Source organism: Symphodus melops, assembly GCF_947650265.1.
Source record: "Symphodus melops genome assembly, chromosome: 3".
Classification (NCBI taxonomy): Eukaryota; Metazoa; Chordata; class Actinopteri; order Labriformes; family Labridae; genus Symphodus; species Symphodus melops.
Genome location: NC_136693.1, coordinates 11,543,497 through 11,563,811, shown reverse-complemented (window position 1 = coordinate 11,563,811; position 20,315 = coordinate 11,543,497). Strand labels below are relative to the sequence as shown.

Genomic DNA, 20,315 nt, shown 5'->3' with positions numbered 1-20,315 from the left:
CATAGAGTTAGACATTAATTGAGAGGTTTCTGCTGGCTTAATCAAACGATCTGCCATGAGAAGTTCTTTCCTGCTAGCTGTGTCACTGTCGCTGCCTCATGCTCTGCTGAGGAACCGATATACCTTTGGAAAATGTTGTCTCACTCTACAACTAAGATTTCAACTCTCATTCATGAAAACATTCATCACAGTCATGTCTTTATTATCTTGGGTCCTTCAGCTTGGGACTTTGATACCGTTTGTTCAATGTTTTCTAAAATGTAAAATATCCAAAGATGTGCGTTTTAATTTCCAGGTCATGATTTTGGGTTTCCAAATCCAGAGCATCTAAATGCAAATGGTGTGTTACAACAGTTCATCTCTTTTTTTTTAACACGTTAGAGTATGGCTAACTAAGTGCAAATCGTTTCGTCACGGATGACAATAATGTATTTAAGTGCCACTTCCTTGTTCGGAGGTTGTGTGTCTTCAGAAACATTCTTTTGTTATTCATCAGTTGAAATATATTTGGGAGATGGATCAGCGAGCGTTCATGATGTGTTGCTCAGGATGTTAGTTGGGGTGTGCAGCCCAGGTTTCGGTGACTAATGCTGCTAAGTATTGCATGTTAATCCTGTTCTGGCAGCAGCCAAGGGTAAAAGCCTCCAGTGACTGACAACCAGCAAAGCTCTCACATGGCTCCTGCTCTCACACCATTTCTGCCCCGGAAGCAAACACACACACACACACACACACACACACACACACACACGCCCACATGTAGAGACATGCGGTGCACAATGGAGAAGCAGGAAGGATGGCATGATGGCAATAATAGTATTGTGTGTGTGTGTGTGTGTGTGTGTGTGTGTGTGTGTGTCCAACCTTTAACAACGATGTTACTGGACTCAAAGCAGATAGCCTCATTAAAAAAAAAGTATGACCCCAAACTCATCTTATATTATATATTTGCTCTAATCACCCTTTTCCAGCAGTGTACATATAAATGTGCCCCATGTGAAGGACAAAGTGAGTTTCTTTATGAACATGTCTGTGGTCCTTTAATCTTTGTGGTTTTTTTCCAGTTCATCACGCGACAATTGAAAATGACAAGAGTAACAGTACTGACTCATTTTGAATAAACTTTAGGGGAAGTGAACAGCACTGAATTTTGAAAAGTGAGTAGAAGCTGCATTATAAAAGGAGCTTTATCTGTCGTGCTTTGTGCACTGCACCCTCTCTCTGCTGCCAGGAGCAGAGGAGAGAGAGAGAGAGAGAGGGTGACTTGTAACAGGACACAACCTCTCTGGACACTTTGTCGCAGTGCCTGACACCAGTACAAAGCAGTTGAATGTTACCTGCAGTATCACAGAGTAACACAAGCCTCCGTCCTCTGCAGCCACTTTACACCAGCACTGAACAGAACAGACACAGTAGAGACATCATTAAACATGCAAGCCTGTCTGATTTCTGCTGGATCAGGATGCTCGCTCCAGTTGTACATCTCCATCACAGCTCCAATGTAAACATAAAAAAAAAAAGAATCAGCTACCACAATCAAACCTTTATGGCTTTTCTTTCCTTTTTTTCCCCCCAAATCATTCTGCAACAGTTTATTACATGTTCAAGCAAAAGCCAAATGGACACCCCTCTCTCCCTTTACTGACACAACAGAAGACAAAATTATGAATGAGACGTTTCGTGTTATTCATGGTATTAATCAGTGATTATTAAATATAGCTATTCATATACATTCACAAGGAGATCTGATACTTCGGAGGCAGATTCTGCCATTGCAAAAACAAATGCAGCCTGTAGAATAACGATGCAGACAGCTGACGTTAGCTCAAAGCTCAGACTGGCTGCAGATTGTCTCCTACAGTCACTACAGAGACAGGCAGCAACATAATTGTGCCTGATGGACCAAGATTGGGTTTACAGAGTCTATTATGGTGTCATTAAAGCTTGACTGCAGATTTGACCACCACTGTAAACACACGACAGCCATGACAACTGCAACAACTTGAGAAGAAATAAATCGCACAATCGTTTTCTTGGCCTCTAATCCTGAATCAGGTATCCACAGGAATTTAGTGATATGAGGTAAAAAAGGTCATTAAACACAAGTCTCTCTCTGAGCTGCTTTCATCTTGTGCATGCATACCAAGGGTACACATCTGACTTCTGTATTATGTTTCAGAACTAAACTGTTTGCTTTTCTTGTGTTTTTCTATTCAATTCAATTTTTCAAATGATCAAGCTCTAAATACATTTATTGATGAGTTTTTCCAATGTATTGATGAGGATAAAAACAGCCTTATGGGTGTGTGAATATGTGAGTGTTTGGATGTACCAAGAAGAAATATTGACAGCCCTGCTTCTGGGTCCTTTGGGTATCAAGGTGAGTGAAAGAGTGTAAGATTGACTGGAGAGTGGAACAAGATGGAGAGGGAAATAGAAACGAGAAGGCTGGATTGAGAGCAAAAAATGCACTGTGACTGTGTGGGCGCAGAGCTGGAGCAAGAAAAACAGAGATGGAGCTTGATACAGAGAGAAATTGGAAAAGGGAGGCAAGGCGAAACTGGAGAGAAAGAGTAGATAGCGAGAAAGTCAGTGATGAGGAGGAGGAGGAAGGAGGGCAAGATGGCTTGAAACAGGGAGAGCATGGCAGTGTTTAATGGAGGGTGAAGATCAGAGAGAGTGCACGGAGGAACGTAGCACCAGAGGCTATGAGTATCCTGTGTTCACACACGTTTCGACAATATGCGAGTTCACACCTACAGAAGCAGGCAACACCCCTCCCAGAACAACGCACGCTACCAAAATCAATATGTGTTGTTTTTCTTCTCCAAATGTATTTTTCATACAGCAGCTAATTTCAAGAACAACTGCTGTGGAGACTGACATCATTGCAAAGAAGGAACACACATCTGTAGTATTTTTACTGAAATAAAACAGATGGATGAATAACTAGATTGGAGTGTTGAATACAAGAGGGAACAGACGTCACGTCAAGATGTGTCCAGACAGCTTAAATTGTTTTATTTAGACCAAAGCATCAAACTGGTTCCGGGTAGATGGAGCACAAAATCAAAAAGTAAATCAGCACTAATGGAAAAAAAAAAAACTGGAACACAAACAAGTCCAGAGAGACAGCTTGATGAAGTCGCCACAGCAGAAACACACAAAAAGTCTTGAAAGATAAAAAACACAATTTCTTCTGTTTGACTAGCCGAAGAAACAACACTTAGAAGTACAGCAGGTACGGAAAGTATTCAGACCCCTTTACATTTTTCACTCTTTGTTTCATTGCAGCCATTTGCTAAAATCCAAAAAGTTCATTTTATTTCTCATTAATGTGCACTCAGCACTCTATCTTGACAGAAAAAAACAGAAATGTAGAAATTTTGGCAAATTTATTTTTATAAAATAAGAAAAACTAAAATATCACATGGTCATAAGTATTCAGTTTTCAGTTCTGAAAATTGATATTTGTCTGAACACATACATCCATCACTGCCTCCTACATGGTTTGATGAATGATAACAACACATTTCTACAGCTGCTAAGGTGTTTTGTCACTTCAACATTTACATATGTTATGTGGGCATTTATTGAGTGAACAGTGCTGACATTTGTAGTCTCTCTATTGTCACTGTGGAATCACTCTCAGAGCCTGGAAATACAAATAAATCACTTTTTTAAATCCTAACCTACTGATTGAATAATGTGGCCTCTCTCCTTACAGTATATGTACTGCCTTCATTTTTTCTGCAACACCTTTATACCAAAGATTGTTTTGATTCTTCCCAGGTTTAGTAAAAGGCAAAGAATGGATACAATCGTGAGCCTGGGAACATGATGATGCTCGTGACAACAACAAAAAAAAATTCCACAGCCATACTGACACACAAGTGAAAAATCAGATGACAGATGGGCGCAGAATTGCCAAACAAGAGAGACAACTCCCACCTGATTCGTGTACTACTCCGTCTATCATGTAGAGGATGATGTTTCAGTCAGAGTAGATTTGAAAAGACACTTCAGAAGCACTTTGTACCGAGAGGTAACACAGAGAGATAATCCCTTATTTGAGGAAATAATGTATGTGCTCAACTACGCTATAATTAGCCAGTAAATAGCTATGCTCTTAGTATTGCTTTGATTTTACTGCCGGTTGGATGTTAACGGTGATGATGCTTACATGCAGAAAACAGGTGCTTACATGGGAAAGCAGGTCACAAACAGAGGTGTTGTAAAAGAAAGTTAAGCGGTCACTGAAGTATTGAAAAAAATAATCTCCAGGGACCATGAACGTTTGGACCAAATGCCATGGCAGTCCATCATGCTGTTGGATGTTAAACTTTACCCCAACATTCTTACAGCATGATGCCAGTAGCACAGAGGCTGCACTCCTCAAAGCTAGCAGCTCTGGCTTGAGTCCGGCCTGTGGCTCCTATCCAGCCAGTGGTGACTCTCGAGTCTTTTGGGGCCCTACCGGCAAAAATCAATCAATCCAACCAGCGTTGATCATTGCTATTTCTGCCAGTGTCCCAACGTGTGATCCTTTTAGTATTTTTCCTGTGTAATTGTTCTCTCCGTTAGAGGGATCATTTCTTTTTATCTTACTATGTTGACTGATTGACAAACGTTCGTTTTCCACAGCGACGCTCAGCAGGGCAACAACAGTGAGTGGGGCCTCCTTAGGAAGGTTTCCTACTGTCTTTGTAAAATTAGCAGATTGTGTATTGGGTAACTGCTTTAGTTTAATATTGTGTGCCTTCAGGGTCTCCTTACTGGTCTGTCTTGCCTGTTGACAAGCAGCAGCTCTGTATCCAGCATGTCTTCCTCCACTCTATATATCTTCCATTTCTGCGTCCAACCACCGACCTGTCTTTTTAATATAGGCATAAAAACTTTAATCCTATGTCTTTGTTTTTGTCCGAATCATTCACTTCTTACACCTGTCTCCTCCCACAGGTGCTTCTCTCTGGACTGATCGGAGTGGTGTCATGGAAGAGGCCGCTCTCTCTTGTGGTGAGTGTCTGAACGTTCATCCTCGCCCACTAATCTGGGGACCCAAGAGGCCGTGTATTAAAGCGATGATTGAGATGTGTCGTACAGTCTTGATGCTGTTGTTTCTACTGAAAAACACAAGATGCGGTCCAAACCTTGTTCCTGGTCAAACTTGTGGTTTAGCTGCAGCGAAAAGCTGTAACTGTCTGTAAACACAAGTTGAGGCATGTTAAGGTTGTGTTATAAATCCCGGGATCACAGCTACGGTGTTATGTTATTTTATAGCATCTGATCTGAGAACCATGTGACCAAAGTCAGTCAGAAGTGTTAGCTAACCTTCCTCAACTAACAGATGAAACATCATTCAAACACATGAAACTCAGATTCGTGGAGAGATTCGTGGAATTTACAGGAAGTAAGAAGAGTCAAAGGTAGCTGTTCGATGACTGCAGCCCATTAGGAGAGGTGGACACACAAACACACCCTCTGACACATCATTAAAAGTTAAAACAACATTACCATTTATAATGTGGTACAAAATCCACATCCTTCCTCTGTTATAATCCCGTTATTTTTCTGTAGTTTACCAGTCGTTTTTTTCCATTATTTTATTCATTCAGAATGTTCCATATATTACCAGAGTTGTTTGTTGGTAACATTTGAAGGAATGTCAAACGAAACAAAAGATGACACATAGGACTAATGATTTCTGGACTTTGTAATACTGAAATGCTCCAGATGTTTACCTTTTTAAGTCTCAAGTTATTATAGGCAATTAGCATGTCAAAATGTCAACTGTCCATTTATTGAATGTTAAATAAATTGTTTATGATGCATATTTTCCTATATTTACAAACAGCACAGCATTTAAGATGAGGATATGACTGCATGCAAATTCACTGCAAACAAAATGAATGGCAGCCTTCTTTGTGAAGCTTGCACCACCTTATCATATTTTCAGTTCATATGCATAAAAAAAATCTGCTGTGAAGAATTACATGCTGCTTTAACTTGACAGACACAGGAAAGTTTTCATAACTTTCATTGAAAAAAAAAATGTATAAAGGACTTTTAAGATAATTACAGACCCTGGCCTTGCAGTGTAGCTGTATATCTGAGTTGTGAAATCGTTATCTACTTCTCAGGAGAATATGTTTCTGCGATTTTCGAGACTGAAAACCTTTAATTGACTGTCATGTAGTTCATGTTGTAACCCTCGTTTCTCTCAGTTAAAGTTTTAGTTTTTTCTCTTCCCCTTTGTTCTACAAAAAGAAACACGGATGCATTATGGTTTTTACCACTGCAGAAAAAAAAGCCCCTGCCCAATTCTATTTCATGCTCTCTGAATGTCATAAGTAATCTCATCTCATCTCAGCTGCCGTACCACATCATATCGCACCCCTCTGCTCTAACTGCGAATCACTTGTCTCGCTCCCTTTAGTTTTATCACCTTGCTTCCCTGACGCATGTTTCTGCATTCTCTTTCTTCACATGTCTATCAACCCCCTTCTTTTCTGTGCCTTTGTGTAATGTTAAACCAGAGGAAGAGATCTGAATCTTTCATCGCTGAGGGGGATCACAGAACATATCCTGTCACTGAGGTGTGAGAAGAAATTGGTCACACATTGTGGACTCTGAGATTGAATCCTCTTACCTCTATTCTTTAAAAATCATGCCTAATTAACTGGAATAGTTGGTTCCTGCCAGGATGCAGAGATGGTCTCAGTCTGTGACCATGAAAAACAAATATCCGGTTTGATTTTCTTACTGCAGCATGTAATGTTTAGTTTTCACAGTCAAACGTTCCCATTTCTGGCCAGGCCCCAGCTATGACTGGCAGGTGACTAATACACACAGGCTGGATGCTCTGAGGCCTGGCAATGCAGCACCAACCCATCTGTGAACTGTGGGTGGCCCTGCTCTGCATCATGAACCTATAATAACTGGACCTTCTCCAAACTGCTTTAGTGTTTAATCATTTATTTTTCTTCTGGCTGACTTATTCAAGATGGGTTTGTCACTAAATAAAATACTAGGACCAGTGCAGGACTATATGATCTGGACAGTTTTGGATTGATTCTAATTGCCAATTAATTTAGAGCTGTAAGGATTATCTTGTGACTAAATTATTCAGTTAAAAGAAATATAATCCAGATCCAGTTAACGATTTATGACTCCGTTAATATGAAGTTTTTCTTCAAGAAATAGATTATAATAGACCATTTTTATTCTATCAGTTTATTACACTCGCTTGAAATAACAAGAAAATTAAATTTGTGACATCACACATTAAAGTTAACTTTAGACCTATTGCCATTTTAAAAGTCACATAGTTTTAAAATACTGGATTAGGGTTTTTAGACGGCAGTAAAAAAAAAAAAAAAATGTTCAAGCTGCAAGTCATACAAAGCTACAATAGGTTTCACATGAAACAATGACATCCAGACCTTACGGATTTTGAGTTTCTTAACTAACATTTACCTGAATGTTTCGAACGTTGTTAAAGCCAAGAGAAACGTTAAAGATAATGCTGTGTTCCATTTTAAGGTAAACATGAGGAACAAGGGATGATCGGTCAAAGTCAGAGGAAAGAGGTTGTTGTCAACAGAAATAAGATTTGTCATTTCTGTACCAGTGTTAGTATTAGTACTAGTTGGGTTTTTTTTAGTGTTACCTCTGCCACCAGGTAGGTGTAGGTGACAGAGTGTGATACAGGATGTTGAAGAAAACAGTCTTTACCTACATTTTAAACAGCAAAGTTTCACAGTGAATGACGCACATTTTTATTTGTGTGAAACTCCATAAACACATGGACAGGACAAAATTGTCAGTATTCACAGGAGCTTTAAATAGACTAAGAAATCCAAATGCATGTCTTCATTTCACTTCATCAAATTACGATGTGAATATTGTGTTTTCAATTTCACAGATTAAATTATGAATTGATAAAGATAATAAGTTTGTCTTCGTTAAGAAATGCTTTGCAGACATTTATATTCTGAGACATTTAAAAGCAACATTTCTGAATTTAAGAAATTCACATTGTCACTGAATTATTAAATTCATTTACAATTCAGAGACAGATTTGAGTTCCATATGGAAAATATGAGACAGTTATGTCGAAAGTATAACTTGTGCAGCAATGTGACTGTGAGTGACACATCGCAGTCAAATCAGCTCATGACACTTCATTCACTGTTCGGATGGTTGAATGTGTCTGACGCCACATTGCAAGAAAAACAAGTGCTCATGGTGGGGAGAGAACATGTGTTGAATATTTTAAGATTCTCTCTAGCCCAAACTTTCTATGTAAACTTCAGATAAAAGATATTTTGTTTTTAAAGGAACCAGAAAAAAACACTATGTGTGGAAGGAGGAATGCTTTTTTTTTTTTTTTTTTTTTTACCTTATCTGAAATAACCTAGAACACATTGTCGTTTTTATCCAGTCAAGTTTGATGCATTAACACTGGTGGATTTACTTGGTATCATTGAGAAGCAGGCGGGAGGAAGACAAGACGACCTGCAGTCCTGTGCTGTTTGTGACTGTGATAGATTATGTGTATAGGGAGAGACAGAGGGCAGTAAATCAGTGTTTGTCCTGTGGGGTAAAAAAAATGGAGATAGTCTGTGGTACAGTATTTGTCTCACCAAACTGTTGCGTGTTGTTGTCTTAAGTTTCTGTCGAGTACATACACCATACACAAGAAAAGATATTTGTGTTTAATGTACGTTTTCTGTTGTAATGAATGCAATTCGAGGTCAGCTGTTTGCAGGACTGGAACATCATCCCCTTTATTTGCACTACTGTGTGTTTCTGTCTTGCTGATTCTGTACAAATGAGATTGATACGACTGTCATGATTCATGAGAAGGAAGCTAGAAGCAGAAGGCAATTAGCCTCGCTTCAGACTACGGCTTTTTTTTGTCTTGTTCCAGTAGTGCGGCGACATTACTGATGTTGTCTAAATAATGTAAATGAGCACATATTTGTAAAAATGTTAAAGTCTTTATCTTAGTGACTGGGCTCACTGTGGCTTAGTGGTAGAGTCAGTTGTCTCTCTTCTGGAAGGTCAGGGGTTTAGCTCCTGCAGCAACATGTTGAAGTGTCCTTGGGAAAGACACTGAACCCCTGCAAATTTCTCCTTGTGCATTCTTCACCGGAGTGTGAACGTGTGTGAATGGGATTATTAAATATTGATGGACACATAGCAGCCTGTGAATGCGGTGTTATTGGTGAATGTGACATGTGGTGTAAAAAGCTCTTTGAATAGTCAGAAGACAGAAGACTAGAAAGGCGCTCATTTTCCATAGCAGTTTTTGCTCAGTGTGTGTGAAATAGTTTAACTGTTTCATTCTTATAAAGAAAGCAACATCACCACAGCTCTGACTCGATATGTCTCAGCATTGACTTGTAGTCTGGAGAGATTTTAATGGAGAGGTCGAGCAGTCTTGAGGTGAAGCAGTCAGAGCACTTGTGAAGTGTCAGACAGAGAAAGAGAGTCTAACATGTGCAGCCACTTCACATGTTCATGTTTTCAAAGGGATGGAAGAACAAGTTGTCCTTTAGTGACAGAGCAAAGGGCCGAAGCTGAGCGCTGAAGGTGAATCATGGCCTGGATGTGTCACACTGCTCTCCTGCTACACAGACTTTGTTTGTATGGACTGCAATGGTTGATCTCATTCTAAATTCACCAGTTTCTTTGTTAAAGCGACTCCAATGACCTAAAATCATGTTCATAAAATCCAAAGCAGCTATCATCAGGATTGCTTTTGTTTCTGTTACATTAAGGATTTCGTCAACCTAATGTACATGTTCTTCAATTATGTTTAAATCTGGATGTACAGGACAGGTTAGCAGCGTGAATGTCCAGATGGCATCGACAATTTACACTTACACTACAGTTCAGACATACAGAGACTTACTGACTTCTCCGTTTTACATTTTGATTGTGTGTTGAAGAATAAGCCTTAAACCATCAGATCAGCAAGTTCATGCTTCATTCTCATGATCTATTGTCCTTTTCCCATTTAGACAGAGTTCCATCGAAGTTGATTTAGGGCCAATCCAACTTTTTAATCTCATATGGGGAGCTTAAATGGATAGGTTGTTATTGGTAAATGAATTAGCTGTAGGAGATGTCTGTCAGCTCAGCCCTTCTGTTAAGAAACTGGCTGGAGTGCTGGCAGGAAAGTTTAGCTCATTTCAATGAAAAACTGATCCAATATTCGGGTAAGTGGACATTAAGAGAGAATTCTCTGCGCTTTACTTTTCCGTCAGCAGGCTGGTTTGTTGTTGCAATAATTTTTCAAGTCTAAACATTTTTCTTCTGAAACATTTTATGTGAAACAATCAATATGACATTTATTTGATATTACCATGACATCAAATAAATGGTGGTTAATGTCCCATTAAGATCAGATTTTTTTTTACACAACGTTTTCTTTCCAAGGTTATTCACATTTTGGAATACTACAGATTTATGATAATGAACTCCTAAAACAAACCCATCCGATTACTAGAACTTTTGGACCATGCAAGAATTTCAATTCCTCGACTAACTTGATTTGGTTCATTTCAATATATCTGAAAAATTATTTTTATTTTTATTTCATTATGTTTATTGCCGCTGTTGCCTTTATCCAAAAACATAAATCACCTGAGCTTATCCAACCGCCAGTGAGTGCTCAATCCAAACTGTATGTTCAAAAAATGTATGAGGCATCTCTGCAGGAAAAATAATTTCTCAGTGCCCGCCCCTTTTCTCTTACTGTTTTAAACAAGCATTAGTCACTGTTGTGTTTTCCTTAAAGCACCAACACGTAAGTATGTTTAGAAGCTCTTTGAGAACACTTTAATCATTGCAAACAGCCATGAGCAGTCTCTGATAGCAGTAAAAACTGCCGGCTGATATTAAACAGGGCCAATCTCCTCACATCAGTCACCTCTGTATGGTGGGACTCAACGATGCCTTCACTGACCTTAAGAGTGACAGGCTGGAACCAGAGCATGTTTCTAGCCTGATCCGAGGGATATGCTCATCCCTGTCCTGCCTGCTGCTCGAAGAACAATCCTTTGTGTTTGATCTGTAGAGATTAGAGGCTGTCATTATGCTGTTACTTCCTCTTTACGTTTTATACCACTTATCAAAGTTCATACAGATATTTCCCTACTGCTATATTCATACAGGCCCCTTGCTATGAATAAAAATACTCACGCATTAACACTGCATTTACACCTGTAAACCTGTGCACATTAAATAAACAAGAACAGCATGTTATGAAGCCCCTTTCTGAAAAAAATGAATGAGTTAATGAAAACCTACGTTTGTAACATCTGTGCTTTCATTTGCAGGTTTGTGCAATACAGTTATTTAAAAACCGTGACTTAAGGGTCTTTTACTGGTGGGAAATGTCTTGCCACCCTTGCACTGTTGCAGCATGTCAGGTAACAGCTCATAGTCACCAAGGCAACCCTGAGGTAATGGCTTGTGCACACAGACTAACAGCTTTTGATTCAAATGTGAGACATCCCAAAATAGTCCCCGACTCTTTCAACCCTCTGAGACAGAGACTAAGTAAGACATATGATAAAAGAGTTTAACCCTTTTCCTGACAAACAAAGTGAGTTGTCATGAGGTAACTTTTCAAATAAGTGAGCGCTGGAAATTCACATCATTTGTTCCTTTTACCTAAGCATGCCTCAGCAAGAAATTCCCCTTTTTTTTACTATAGAATTTGAGCAAATACTTTAAAAAAAAAAAGATTGAGAGGAGGTAATTATTGTTTTACAGATGGAAGTGAGGATAAAATGAGATGTTAGATAATTGATACTAGCGAGAATGAATGCTGGAACATTGTGGATAGAGTGTCTGCTTTGTGTAGGTGTGTGAGCAGCGCCAGTGAGTGTTGACCCTCCTTGTTGAAGTGTGTGTCCATGTTCATCTCAGATCAGCTGCAAAAAAGAGTGTGTAGTATTTACAAACCCATTTCTGGGACATCAGGACAGCCAACGATTTCCTGAGGATAAATATGAGATCTGGCTACATGTTTGAAGCCCAACACACACACACACACACACACACACACACACACACACACACACACACACACTGTACCGCTGCATGGATGAGAGGGTGGCAGCTTCCTTCGTTTTTTTTTTTAACAATGTCTCAGAATATGTTGCTAACGATGCACACAAATCACAGCACATTCACATCATAAAGTTGTGCTTTCCATTACGATCACATCACCGTTGCCGGGCCACCATCACATCGGTGAAAGGCTTTATGAGCTGCTCCATGTGACAGCCTGCGACCCCGACAGCCCATAAATATGACTGTAGCTGATGAAGGACGGAGGCAGAGCGAGTAAGAGATGGCACACTGAGTGATTGTGACTAGGAAATGGGCATCTCTCCTCTGATGCAATAAAGATTAACAGTTCAACAGCACAACAACAAAAACTACTAAGTGTCAGGTCCATTTTTTTTTACCATTCAAGGCATGAATTGATTAAAAGTCTATCAGACCACAAAGGAAGAGATATGGGCTGTGTCCATCTCAGTTGTATCCTTAATTGTTGAGCACTTTTCATGCGGACTTAAAAGCACAACTGAATCCTTTTAAGGAGGGGTGAAACCTGCACATTAGCAGCCCCTGTCCCTGCTTTGTGACCAGCAGGGATTGGTTGGTGGTTTTTCTTAGCCTGCCTACTCTATAAGTGGTTTGACTTATTGCTTTGGGCTCCTGGTGTTTTCCCCCAGCAGACAATGTTGGATCCTCCTTAATCCTGGATGATTCTAACTTCCTTCTGCCTTTTCTCTATTTTATTTCCATGAAAGCACACAGTCAAGTTAATCCATCCTGACTTCTAGCAATCTAACTGAAACAACTGCAATGTATTTCTCTCTCTCTCTCTCTCTCTCTCTCTCTCTCTCTCTCTCTCTCTCTCTCTCTCTCTCTCTCTCTCTCTCTCTCTCTCTCTCTCTCTCTCTCTCTCTCTCTCTCTCTCTCTCTCTCTCTCTCTCTCTCTCTCTCTCTCTTGCTTCGATGCTTGTGAACATAAACAAGGGATTGTCTCTGGTTTTGACGCCCACCGCTGTCATGGCCTCTGTGGTTACTTTTAAATCTTCAATGAGAGAATAGATGATAAAAAAAAACTAAATTTGTCCTCAGCGGTTTGGTTGTCTTTTGATCTTAATGATCCCACAGCAGAGGATGTATAGTGGAGGTTCTTTCAGTAACAGCAGGCATGTGCTGTAAACCAACCAAAATGATGCTTTGTTAGCTTGTCAGTCCCAAAATTTCAGCTGCCACACTGAACGCCTTAAACAATAATAAAAATCAAAGCTGAGAAGATCCCCGCAGTCATTCAAAGCTCCACACAAAACAAAGTTTGTGCTCCTCTTTCAGCTATTGTCAAGCTTAACAAATAGGCTCCACTGTGCTCTCCCTCCTGTCACACTAATGCCAATCCCTTTCTGTAGCAAATGGCTGGAAGTGTGTGTGACATGGCAGTGATTGTGTTTTGGGCAAATAGAGGCATTAGAAGGAAGGTCCGGCAGTTTATTTTTCACAGTTGACTGAACAGCTCTTATTCTCTGGTCACTTGTCAGGGACTCCAGACGTAATTGAAGTTTGCACACAATCATGTCAGCCATATTTTGCAGCTGAGTGAGTTGATACTGCGGCATAACTTCAGCTACTACTGCCTTAAAGCCCCGACAGGCTTCTTTTTATACTGACTCATCCTGTGGCTGGGTGCAGGAAACCTACTTTCACACTCTTGTGACCTTTGATGTCGAAGAGCAGGAGTAAAGAAAGGTCTAGGACAGTGTATTGTATGACTGTCTGACTCTTCAAAGACATGCATCTTGCACTTTCAGATTGAATGCAGGTCCTATTTAGCATGTTGGTGATATGCATACATGCAGGCATCAGTTTGTCTTTGGATGTCATTGCATTTTGGAAATTTGGAGATTCAGAAAAGGATGCAAGAAAACCTTTGCTGCTGGATTTTTTTCTTAGGTAACCTTGGTTGTCATAGTGACTGTCAATCAAGTTGCCATTGTTGTTATAGCAACAATAAGATCATGTGGTTAATGATGTGGAAAACTCTTTGGTTAGGTATATGAATAACTACTTTCGTGAAGTAATTGTATGTTATTGATAACTGGATATTATTTAAATATGAGCACTGTTACTATAAAATAATTAGCATTGCCTTTGGTTCAATATGTGACACTCCAGTCTCTAAGTAAATAATGTTGTTCTTGTTTGACCACATGTTCACTCTAACGAAAAAGTCTGCAGAAATGAGTTTAAATTTGACACGTCTGTCAAACCAAACATTTGTGAATTTTCCTGCCTTTGGTTTTCTTGATGTATAATTTAGATTTTTATCTGTGTGTACAAGGGAGCGGTACGTACTGCAACATAACTACTTTAAGAGCTCCCTGAAAGGCTTGAAGTTACTGCCAAATCTGCCTTTTTTTAAGCTCATTGGTTCTGAGCGTTATTGAAGGGCATGTGGCTGTCCTGAGATGTTTTTCTGTTTAAAGTCCATAATGGAAAACTTCTGAAGTGAAGGCAGCGGGCTGTGTTTGCTTTGTTGATTGAAGAGTGTGCACTTGACTGTGTGCAGCGTAGTTCAGGCTTGCATGTCTGCATGTGAATGTATGGACGGCTGAGTACATTTTATATTGCTGCTCCAGCAACTCACAGTGAGAGAAACATTTAGTTTCAGAGTGTTGGCTATCTCTCCTCCATGGTGTAGAAATAGAGCAACATTATATCAACAGGAGAAAATGAAAGCTGAAAGCACTGTGAATTAATGTAAGTGCAGTTCTGCCATGAATTGATTGTTTCATTGAATAAAGGGGAGCTCTCATGAGGGTTATAAGAGTAAAGTAGGCTAGCAAAACCGCTAACAATCCTGAAGCCATTGATTTCTTTAACACGTTGTAGTGGACAGAGATATCAGAGCAGCTTATGGACATTAACAGGATCTAAATGTTGACTGACTTTCACCTCATATTCCATGACATCCTTTTGGGTGAAAAAATGAAAATGATGAGATTAGCACGCATCGGTCTTTGTTCATATTTTGCTAAAAAATCTAAATTCTGCATGTATCCCCTTTCTCTGTAATCGCGAGGCTGTGAAGAGACCCTGTTATTCCTCCAGGCAGTAGGTTTTTATTACAACTACGGGTGTTGCACACAGACCCACACATAAACAACACATGCAGAAATATAGTGTATGTCTATATACAGACATACAGACAGTATTCAAAATGTACACACACACAATTTCAGCTCAGCTTTCTGTTAGCATTTTATGTGTGTGTGTTCGTATTGTGTCTCCCTCCTCCGTAGAGACCTGTAATTCCCTGACTTGACCCAGAGGGAGCTGCTTATGTGGGGGGGATGCCGTTCCTCAAGACCCCCTGTCAAAAACTGCTACAAAGAGACAAACTGTGTGTATCAAACAGGCAGACAGACAGATAAAATACAAAGTCCATACTTGTGCAATGGTGGGAGCTGGAGGTTGAAAGGCAAAATCAACAGCAGCGTTGCACTTTTTCATGCAAAAGGAAAATACACAAAAACAGATCTTTTAGGTTCTGTTCAGACGTCCTCTAAAGGATTTGATGATGTCGTCGTGATTTTCTTCACTGGTCTTTTGAGTTGTGTCACACACGACCAAAAAGATTGACCTTCCTCAGTAGTTTAACTGTAGTGTGTGATCTGTGTCAGCTGTGACTGTAAACCTCCCCCTCCGTTCACATAAAGGCCCTTATTTCACTGAAGTTTCAACAGCAAGCTCCACAGGACCCGTGTGGTTGATGTCGAAGCCCTCTTCATTTATCATCACGTTTTAAAAAAAGAGCTTGATGTAACAGTCGAAGATGGAAATATGGCTGCTGCAATGTGTCTGTCGGCACAGGGACAAAGGCAGAGACAGGAAGCTTGGGGTTTGTTGTGATAAGTTTTCTTTGCGCCTCAGAAGAGATGAACAAATATTTCCCCGTTGCTAGGCGACAACCTTTTGCATCTTTTCAGCATCCTTTGTAAAAACTGAACGTTCATTGTAGCTCATTGTGCATTTATTTATTTATTGATGTTGTCAAACGTATCTTTTTAAATCTAACTTTATGGTCAGGGTAGACAATTCGCAACAGGACCAAAATCTGATCAATAATCTGAATTTATTGGCCGTCAAAACAATAATTTCTGATGTAATTCTTTGTTACAATGGCAGCTGTTTGGTGAGTGCGTTTTATTTCATTTGGTTAATTAAGTGTGAATAAAGGAAGGACACCCCTGCTCAAGTACTTGGGCATGAGTGTGTGTCTGTGATTGTAAGCTCCTGTGGAGTGTTTTCCATCCAATCACAGTGCAGAATCAGAAGAGCACGTTGCATAATTAACCATTAACAGCAGCTCTTAATGTGGGCTGGGTTAACCTACATGTCGAACCAAGCTCAAGTGTCTTGCTCAGGGACACTTCAGCAGGGTGGATTCCCGCCAAGGTGGAAGCTTCACACTGAGTGATCCTGTTGAAGAGTTATTCCTCTATACACCAGAGAGAGAGAGAGAGAGAGAGAGAGAGAGAGAGAGGGAGGGTGTCTTTGTGTGTGCACTTCTGGAGTGTGTTCCCTCTGTTCACAGCTTGCCTATCACCTCTGGTCAGTTTGCATTAGCACTGCCACTCTCCGTCTCCCACTGCTCCTCAGATCACCTCCTCTCTCCTCACAGACTTTGGATGTGCAGAGAACACACTCAAATGAGTGGATCAGTCAGAGTGTCTTTGCTCTAATAATCAACTTTGCTCTTAACAGCTGCAAAGAGGAGGAGTAGGGTGAATAAAGACGATTCTTTGCAGCAGTTTATCCCTCTTGGGGCGACTTGCTTACGTGGACCCCCTCAGTTAAGCTGCAGTGTGTGATGTGTGTCAGCTGAACCTGGCCTCAGGCTGAATGAGGCTACTGATTAGGAGACATTGTTCTTTATAATGATAGGTTTTAGACCAGCCTTTACTCTGAGCCTGGCATACAGTGCTGCTGGGTTGCTGCAGATGTTTTTATTATTGTTGTCTACCTTTTCATTGGTCCTGCTCGTGCTCAAACAACACACATCCTTACACCCAAAAAAGGACCCATGCACTATCAACAGCATTTACAGGCAGAAAACTCTAAACAGAAATGTTTGTCACAGAGAGAAGCCAAATGGAATGAATTTTCAACCCCTTCTTCATTAGCAATGATTGAAGGTATCTCATCAACTGCCTCGGTTTGCCCTTTATCTACTTTTTCATTGTGATTCAAAGTCAGGCTGTTCTGTTCATTTCATTCTACTCATTGACAATAAGGGAACTGAATTGAATATGAATAAAGGGACACAATATGAGATGTGGTTTAAGCCACAGGGGGGAAAAAAAAAATCTGCTGTTCCACTCTGCTGTTTCCCACAAAGACTAGAATACGTCGGCCTGGAGGCAATTTTGGGAGCTTTTTCAATACAGCGCCCTCACTTTTTTTCCCTCTTGATTTCTCCTGGTTGCATTTAAACCATATTGTTTGTATCCGTATACAAAAGTCACGCCTACAGTCTCCATCTTTGATCCTTTATTTTCCATCCACCAGGTGCTCTCATTATGTGTGAAATGACAGGAAGTGACAGGTAAGGGATCTGACAAAAGAAGGAGCAGACTGAGAGGAAGCCCAGGCTGAGTGTGAAAGAGCACGGTTGGCTGGGTGAACAGGAACCTTTCGGCTCGAGATAATGCTCGATGAATGATGTCGTCCCCCAAGGCCCCGAGAAGCAGGAAGTGTGGCTCCATATTAATTAGAATATGAATTAGATAGACCCCCTTATCTGATGGCTCAGAGAAGGGAGAGCAGCATAATCCAGGCGGCAGCAGCAACTGAGGTGTTTCCGCACATAATCACAGCTCGGGTCACGTTGCTCTCCTTCAGCCTTTAGGGCCACTTTCAGCCTCAATACTAAAAAGAGTTTCTACATGTTGCTGGATAGCTCTGTTCATGTTTTGATTCTAATTTAAAAGACATTACTTTATCATATTTACACAACATAGCAGTCACATCTTTGTCTTCTATATGTTACCTGTGTCTCAGTATGATAGGCAAGTCAAATTATTCTGTAAAGCAGCAACTCAAGAACTTTGCAGAGTAAAAAACAGTAAAAGCATTAAAAAAAATATGTGATTGATTAAAAATACCAGATTAACATACAAAACTGTTTTAAGTAAAGAGCGATTACTGATAAGTAATCTGCTCTGAGAACTCGGTATGTCAACATATTGTTGGACATAAATAGTGGATATAAAACCCTTTGCAAACATCTTGCACACATACACATTGATATAACTCTGGAGCAAACATTGACTGATTAAGCTTTGGGATTAGTGTTAGTTGTGCGTGAGCAAACTGTTGCTACATTTACTGTTTACTGTTGCAAACCAGACTCAGCACAGAGTTGACAGCTCACCAATTGCAGACTACAATACTAACAACAGGCCTGGTTCAATAGCTCGTATCTCAGCTCAACTGTACACTTTGACAACTTAAAGAAGTAAGCTGAATGTGATTAGGTACCTGTTGTGTGGCTATTGATAGAACCAGGACTGTGTAGAAAAACAGGATTCATCGATCAGACAGCTATTAGGGGACACATATGAGACTCTTCCTAGTAATAATAATAAGGGAAGGTTGTGGATGGCCTTAAATGTAAACAGAAGTATTTTGAAAGTGATAGGAAATTTAACTGGGAGCCAATGGAGCTGCTGGAGGACGGGGGTGATGTGGTAGAAGGAAGGGGTTCTGGTGATGATGTGGGCTGCTGAGTTTTGGACCAGTTGGAGTTTATGGAGGGATTTGTGGGGGGGACACCAAAGAGGTGTATCTCTTCTGAAAGCAAAACTGATAAATCAGCTTGTACCTTTGACTGTGTGTGACTATGGACAGTGTCACTTTTTGTTTTTTAAAATTGAAGCCAAAAAATCCCAGTGAGTGGTGCTGACCTATTACACTGGTGACGTCATTTGGAAGCAAGACATGCACATAAGGCAGCTGGCTGGTAAAACTGATGCCGCAGCCTTTCTGTGAACCAAAGCAAGTGTTTAACTTACCGATGAAACATCAAAGATCCCCCAGGTGGGTATCGCCAAGAGCTGAATGGGTTCTTCTAACCCAGAGATATAGAAAGCGCAATAACTGTATTGATCGTTTTTAAGTTTTCTTTTCTTGGACATAAATCATCAGCAGAACAAAATTGCCTTTATATTTTTATAGATGTATTGATGGACCGATGAATAGATAAACTTAATTGTCTGTCCCAATAGTGACAGAAATTCTCGTCTGACAATGTTCAAACACACAGTTCATATTTTGAAACACATGGCACAGACCCCTGTCCCATCTGTTTATTTGGATGAGGTGGGGTTTATGGCCTGCAGCCAGTCAACAAGGGAAGCTCTAAATATTGTGCCTTTACTCCCTGGGGGCTGTTGGCCTGTTCTGTTTTTGATTGTTTCACATCGTATTACTCCGCACATTCGTCATGCTTGATATTTAGAGAACTGCTATAACAGAGCAACAACAAAGTTGCTGCTGTACTTCTGTGTGACGTGGGAGTCTGCTGGGAGCTCGTTCATTACGTCGCCCTTCGTAGAAGATGGGGGGGGGGGGGGGGGGCAAAGTCTCCTTGTTTTAGCTCTTTAGAGGTCAGTAGTTGATTAAAACGTTGAGAAGTAGAGGTTAATCAGCCATTGAACCTCAGGGTGATACTCTCTTTCATGGTATGTTTTAATCAATACATGTGAGCACTGGCATCTAGATGAACTCGTCCACCTTCAGACAGAACACAACACTTCTGTTTCCCTTACAGGCGCAGACACTTTATAGTGATTACAAACAACATCATCTCTGTTAATTTAATGTTTGATAGAAACAGAAAATACCCAAGCTCACAAACAAACAGCACACGTGCTCCTCCTGCTGTGTGCGACTCCTTCAGCTCTCCTACTTCTGTCTTGAGCAGAATGACCTCATTCACTTGTCTAAATACTAAAAAGATGCAAAGACGCAGAAGTTAACTTAGCTTCTGCTGCACACGGTCTGAGACAGAAAGTGAACAGAGGTGTGACAGTGATGTCACCTCTGAAAACACCTCACTGTGTTTTCATTTTGTCCTAACCTGCGGAGCGTAGGCTGAAAGTTTCACATCACCGCCCAATGGTTGTCTCCCAGAAATGTCCCAAGCACAGTAATGAAACTAGAACATTCAAAAATGTGTGTTT

At 40.4% G+C, this 20,315-nt stretch overlaps 1 protein-coding gene across 4 annotated transcripts in view; it reads left to right on the top strand.

Moving 5' to 3' along the window:
• fam189a1 (family with sequence similarity 189 member A1) overlaps positions 1 to 20,315 on the top strand; it is a 90,350-nt gene that overhangs the window by 47,246 nt on the left and 22,789 nt on the right. For 3 of the 4 annotated variants that reach the window (XM_079338937.1, XM_079338938.1, XM_079338936.1), the window contains one exon: positions 4,960 to 5,016. In XM_079338937.1, coding sequence (XP_079195063.1) covers positions 4,960 to 5,016 — 57 coding nt within the window. Of the gene's footprint in view, positions 1 to 4,959; positions 5,017 to 16,084; positions 16,265 to 20,315 lie in introns of those variants that run through there. The other variant, XM_079338939.1, reaches the window with a different exon arrangement.